Here is a 6,481-nt window from a genome sequence, read left to right as displayed (position 1 = left end):
CATCCATCTTTATCATCCTTCTCGATCATCCATCCTGTTATCATCCCATTCCCATCATCCATCCTTGCTATCATCCTCTCTATCATCCATCCTTATCATTCTTTCCTCGATCATCCATCCTTATCATCCCTCTCTATCATTCATCCTTATCACCCCTCGATCATCCATCCTTGTTATCATCCTCTTCCTCTATCATCCATCCTTTATCATTTCTTTCCTCGATCATCCATCCTTGTTATCATCCCCTCGATCATCCATCCTTATCATTTTCCTCGATCATCCATCCTTGTCATCCTCTTCCATCCATCCTTATCATCCCTCGATCATCCATCCTTGTTATCATCCTTCTATCATCCATCCCTTGTTATCATCCCTTCTCATCATCCATTCCTTTATCATCCTCTTCCTCGATCATCCATCCTGTTATCGTCCCCTCCTCTATCATCCATCCTTTATCATCCCTCTCCTCGATCATCCATCCCTTTGTTATCATCCTCTCTCTATCATCCATCCTTTCTTATCGTCTGTTCTCTCTAGGTCTCTCTTCACCGTGTGTATCTACCTTGTTTACTACTGTCCCTCCTTACAGCTTCTTCCTTTATTATTTGTTCCCACGCTCTCACTTACTTTGCTTTATTCTTATTTCTTCTCTCTTACTTCTACTTTTATTTTGTCATTTGCTTTTTTTTTCCGCTCTTACTCTTTCGTAGTTCGTGAAGCTTTTATTCCCCATGACCTGTACGTCTGTTGTTGTCTGTTGAAGGATATTTATCGTCAGGTAAAACAACCAAGTCAGAATCACACCCACCTAATACAGAATACACGTCCCCACACGTTTCTTTCAATCGTTTTTTGTATCCCTTTATATATCTTATCTTTATATTCTTAACACTTCCTGTTTCTATGCTATGGTTTCTGTATCTTCTCTCCTAATTGCTGTCATTATCCATGCAGTATATCTCTCTCAGTGTGCACAGTTATCGACGTGGTTATGGATATTGCCATTTACGGTACAGTTAAATATATATGTCATTCTACCTGACCCACATCACCTGTATCTTCTCCCACACACCACAATTCAACACACCACTGTTGTCCCAGTATTTTACTTGTACCAAAACACACATTCAACATCCTCCTGTCACACTCCACTTCCTATTTGCTCAGCTACTGCATCATCTCCACAGTCAATTACTTTCAGTTACCTTCCCTTTACCATAGTCTCTTGTTCTGTCAGCCTCCCTCCCTATACTGTGTGTAGTGGTACTGCTTCCGTCTGCCTTTGTGGGTTCAATTGTTCTTAAATTATTCTTTTATTTTCTTGACATCATCTCGTTTCCTATTATCTTCTTGTTCTTGTTATTTATTAAAGATGTTTGGATAACTTTGACTTTCTTATTCTCTTTTTGACATATTGAAGATTTTATTCTGCCTTCTGTGTTTTTCAGTCTTTCAAGTAGTTTTTGTTTCTATCTCTTTTCCTGTTCTATTTTCTCCTGTACCAACACTGCCTCCTTACCTCCTGTTATCTGTTTCTTCTTAGCCTTGTTCTTCGTTATTATCACGAGCTTCTACTTCAATCTTCCATCACCATTGTTGTTTTATCCCTTATTCTATCTTCCTTCATTTCTCACCGCTTTCGCTCATTTCCTCCTCCGTATTCTTCTCTCCTCTTGTTTCCATTACTCTTCTTCTTCCTAATTTGTTCATCCTGTTTCCTGCATTTTCCAGTTATCTCAAAACATAAGTGGCATATACAGGGAGCCCCGTGTTCCCCTCGTGATAACCGGCAGCAGTCCTCACTTTTACTACGGTTAACAATTATATAACCTGTTTATATTTTAAGAAAAAACAAGGTAAATTTTTGGTTATGAGACGATGATTATAATGAACGAACATAGTAGATTAACATTGGTCATGTTTATTGAAATAGGTTAGGTTAGATTAGATTAGCTCGGTTAGGTTAGATTTGGTTATATGTTTAGATTAGGGTTTGCTGATCATAGATAGAGGTGGGGCCACGGTTCATGGTCAGTTGTGTGTCTGTCTTTTATTTATATTTTTGATACAGAAGCTTAACTCATCATGCCGGACTGTAAGTGAATTAAAATAGATCCAAAGACTCCGTCCTCAGCTCCAAGACGCGTCCTCAGCTCCCAAGACTCGTCCACAGCTCCAAGACTCGTCCTCAGCTCCAAGACGCGTCTCAGCCCCAAGACTCCGTCCTCATTCCAAGACTCGTCCACAGCTCCAAGACTCGTCCTCAGCTCCAAGACTCGTCCTCAGCTCCAAGACTCGTCCTCAGCTCCAAGACCTCCGTCCTCAGCTCCAAGACTCCGTCCTCAGCCCAAGACTCGTCCTCGGCTCCAAGACTCGTCCTCGGCTCCAGGACTCGTCCCTCGGCTCCAAGACTGTCTCGGCTCTAAGACTCGTCTCGGCTCCAAGACTCTGGTCTCTGAGCCCAAGACTCGTCCTCGGCTCCAAGACTCGTCCTCGGCTCCAAGACTCGTCCCCGGCTCCAAGACTCGTCTCGGAGCCCAAGACTCGTCCTCGGCTCCAAGAATCTGTCCTCGGCTCCAAGACTCGTCCTCGGCCCAAGACTCGTCCTCGGCTCCAAGACTCGTCCCTGCTCCCAAGACTCGTCCTCGGCTCCAAGACTCGTCCTCGGCTCCAAGACTCTCCTCGGTTTCCAAGACTCGTCTCGGCTTCCAAGACTCTTCCTCGGCTCCAAGACGCTGCCTCCTGCTCAAGACGCGCCCCGCTCCAAGACGCGTCCTCGCTCCAAGACGCGTCTTCGGCTCAAGACGCCGCCCGGCTCCAAGACGCGTCCTGGCCCAAGACGCGTCCTCGGCTCCCCAAGACGCGTCTCGGCTCCAAGACGCCCCGGCTCCAAGACGCGCCTCGCTCCAAGACGCCTCGCTCGAGCCTCGGCTCCAAGACGCCTCGGCTCCAAGACGCGTCTGCCTAAGACGCGTCTCGGCTCCAAGACGCGTCTCGGCTCCAAGACGCCCCGGTCAAGACGCTGCCTTCGGCTCCAAGACGCCCCGGCTCCAAGATGCCTCGGCCCAAGACGCTGCGCCTCGCTCCAAGACGCTGGCCTCCGGCTCCAAGACGCGTCTCGGTTCTGCCTGTCCTCAAGCTCCAAGGCCTGTCTCGGCTCCAAGGCTCGTCTCGGTTCTCCAAGGCCTGTCTCGGCTCCAAGGCCTGTCCTCGGCTCTGCTCGTCTCGGCTCCGCTGTCTCGGCTCCAAGGCGCGTCTCGCTCCAAGGCGCCCTCGGCTCCAAGACGCGTCCTGGCCCAAGACGCGCCCTCGCTCCAAGACGCGTCCTCGGCTCCAAGACGCGTCTCGGCTCCAAGACGCGTCCTGGCTCTTAAGACGTCCTGCTCCAAGACGCCTCCCGGCTCCAAGACGCCCTCGCTCAAGACTCTGTCCTCTGCTCCAAGACTGCCCGTCTCGGCTCCAAGACTCTGTCTCGGCTCAAGACTCTGCCTCGCCCAAGACGCGCCTCGGCTCAAGACTCCGTCTCGGCTCCAAGAGCTCGTCTCGGCTCCAAGACTCCGTCTCGGCTCCAGACTCTGTCCTCGGCTCCAGAGATCGGTCCTCGGCTCAGACTGTCTAAGGTGTCTCGCTCCAAGACCCGTCCTCGGCTCCAAGACCTGCCTCGGCTCCAAGACTTGTCCTGAGCTCTAAGACCTGTCTCGGCTCCACAAGGACCTGTCCCGGCTCTAAGGCTCGTCCCGGCTCCAGGCTCGTCCTCGGCCCAAGGCTCTCGTCCTCGCCCAAGGCCTGTCCTCGGCTCCAAGGCTCGTCCGGCTCCAAGGCCTGTCTCTCGCTCCAAGACGCGCCTGCTCCAGACGTCCCGGCTCCAAGACGCGCCCTCGCCCAAGACGCTCCCGGCTCCAAGACGCGCCCCGGCTCCAAGACGCTCCTCGCCTCAAGACGCCTCGGCTCCCAAGACGCGTCTCGCTCACGTCCGGCTCCAAGACGCCCGCTCAAGATCGCCCCCGGCTCCAAGATGTGCCCCTCCAAGACGTTGTCTCGGCTCCAAGACTCCGGCTCCTGGCTCCAGATTCTGTCCCGGCTCCAAGACTGTCTCTGGCTCCAAGACTCGTCTCGGCTCCAAGACGTCTCGGCTCCAAGACTCTGCCCCTCGGCTCCAAGACTCTGCCTCGTCTAAGACTGCCTGCCTCAAGACGTCTCTGGTTCCAAGACTCGCCCGGCTCCAAGACTCGTCTCGGGCTCCAAGACTCCGCCTCGGCTCCAAGACCTGTCTCTGGCTCCAAGACTCCGTCCTCGGCTCCAGACTCCGTCCTCGCCTCCAAGACTCTGTCTCGGCTCCAAGACTCCGTCCGGCTCCAAGACGCGCCTCAGCCCAAGACGCGCCTCAGCTCCAAGACGCTGCCTCAGCTCCAAGACGGCTCCTCAGCTCCAAGACGGCCTCAGCTCCAGACGTGTCCTCAGCCCAAGACGCGCCTCAGCTCCAAGACTCGTCCACAGCTCCAAGACTTCGTCCACAGCTTCCAAGGTTTGCCCTCGCTCTGCTGTCTCGGCTCAAGGCTCGTCTCGGCTCTAAGAAGCTGCCTCGCTCCAAGACGTCTCGGCTCTAAGACGCGCTCTCGGCTCCAAGAGCGTTGTCCAAGATTTGCCTCGTTCCAAGACGCTGCCTCGGGTTTCAAGACGCCTCGCTCCAAGACGCGTCTCGGCTCGACGTCTCGGCTCAAGACGCTGCCTCGGCTCTGACGCCTCGCCCAAGACGCGTCCTCGGCTCCAAGACGCCTCGGCTCCAAGACGCTCCTCGCTCCAGACTCTGTCTCGGCTCCAGATCGCCCTCGGGTTCCAAGATCTGTCTCGCTCCAAGACTCGTCTCGGCCCAAGACTGCCGTCTGCCCAGAGCTCGTCTCGGCTCCAAGGCTCGCTCGGCTCAAGGTTCGCTCCTCGGCTCTGCTCGTCCCCGGTTCTAGGCGTTTCGTCTCTCGGCTCTGCTCGTCTCTGTTCTCCAAGGCTCGCTCTAAGACGCGTCCACGTTTCCAAGACGTCTGCTCATGACGCGCCCGGTCCCAAGACGCCTCGTCCAAGACGCGCCTGTTTCCAAGACGCGCTCCTCGCTCCAAGACGCTGCCTCGGTCCAAGACGCGTCTCGGCTCCAAGACGCGCCCTGCTCCGGGCGTGTCCCGGTTCAAGACGCGTCTCGGTCCAAGACGCGTCCTCGGCTCCAAGACGCGTCTCAGCTCCAAGACGCGTCCTCAGCTCCAAGATGCGCCTCAGCCCAAGACGTCTCCAGCCCAAGACGCGTCCAGCTCCAAGACGCGTCCTCAGCTCCAAGACTCGTCCTCAGCTCCAAGGACTCTGTCCACAGCTCCAAGACTTGTCCACAGCTCCAAGACCTGTCCACAGCTCCAGACGCGCGCCACAGCTCCAAGACTGTCCACAGCTCCAAGACGCGTCCACAGCCCAAGACGCGTCCACAGCTCCAAGACGCGTCCACAGCTCCAAGACGCGTCCACAGCTCCAAGACTTCGTCCACAGCTCCAAGACTCGTCCACAGCTCCAAGACTCTGTCCACAGCTCCAAGACTTGTCCACAGCTCCAAGACTCTTCACAGCTCCAAGACACCTAATTTGACCTTGATGAAATATGAAACTGAAGAGAAATCTTATAAAACCGAAAATACCAGATAAAGGAGATACTACTAAACACAGGTCATGATTACAGTTGTTCAAAGGGAGGTATGACTTTAAATGAAATATCTCAACTATGAATAAAACCAATTTGGCTTAACTTAAAACCTTGGTTAAGAATGAACTTAAAGAAATAGTTTATTTATGAAAAACGGATTAGCCTCTAACGGTAATAATCATTGACTGTATCTCATAATTAGTGCGACTGGCTTTTAATGACACACGGCAGGAGGTCCTTGGAGCTGGTTCATAAATAATTATAAATAACTCTTATCAAATGGATATAAAATTAACTAATATTTCGAAAACTGAATTATTCCTATTGAATGGATTTATAAAGTAGGTGAAAGATAAATGTTATAGTTGGATAAGTAAGTAGTTAAGGTGAAATTGTTTACTGGGAGGGTTTGGGACCCCCACTAGTTGTAAGGTCTTGTCCTCCTCTCTGACTATTTTCTGCAAGGAAGGAAAACTGAAAGGAAAAGACGTAGAACAAGTTAGGTATACAGAATACTGGGTTCCTAGTTATGACTATAAGCCGCCTTCTCACACCGGGAACTCTGCTTCACAAACGTAGCTGATCATTTGTTACATTCCTCTCGGTGAAAAATAAGAAAAGGATAATAGGTGTACTGTCCTAGAGAGGTCCTCACAGCTGTCAACCTCCTCCAAGAGATCTTCTACTTGACTTCTAACTTGTGAATATATTCTTTAAAACATTATTTATTTCTTATTAACAAATCGACAACCTACCAAGTCTTAGCATAACTGATCTACTGGTTTTTACATTTTGTTAACACACA

At 51.6% G+C, this 6,481-nt stretch overlaps 1 protein-coding gene across 1 annotated transcript; it reads left to right on the top strand.

Annotated features, from left to right (window-relative positions):
* Positions 1–2,134: 2,134 nt before the first annotated feature.
* Positions 2,135–5,617, top strand: LOC121876696 (serine/arginine repetitive matrix protein 1-like; the record flags this gene model as incomplete). The annotated part of the gene is made up of 3 exons (XM_042382041.1): positions 2,135–3,676; positions 3,748–4,525; positions 4,609–5,617. Coding segments are annotated over 3 exons (3,329 nt in total), but the record flags the coding sequence as incomplete, so codon positions are not given.
* Between the last annotated feature and the right edge of the window lie 864 nt (positions 5,618–6,481).

Source organism: Homarus americanus, unplaced genomic scaffold, assembly GCF_018991925.1.
Source record: "Homarus americanus isolate GMGI-L3 unplaced genomic scaffold, GMGI_Hamer_2.0 scaffold14628, whole genome shotgun sequence".
Classification (NCBI taxonomy): domain Eukaryota; kingdom Metazoa; phylum Arthropoda; class Malacostraca; order Decapoda; family Nephropidae; genus Homarus; species Homarus americanus.
This window is presented reverse-complemented; position numbering and strand designations above follow the sequence as displayed.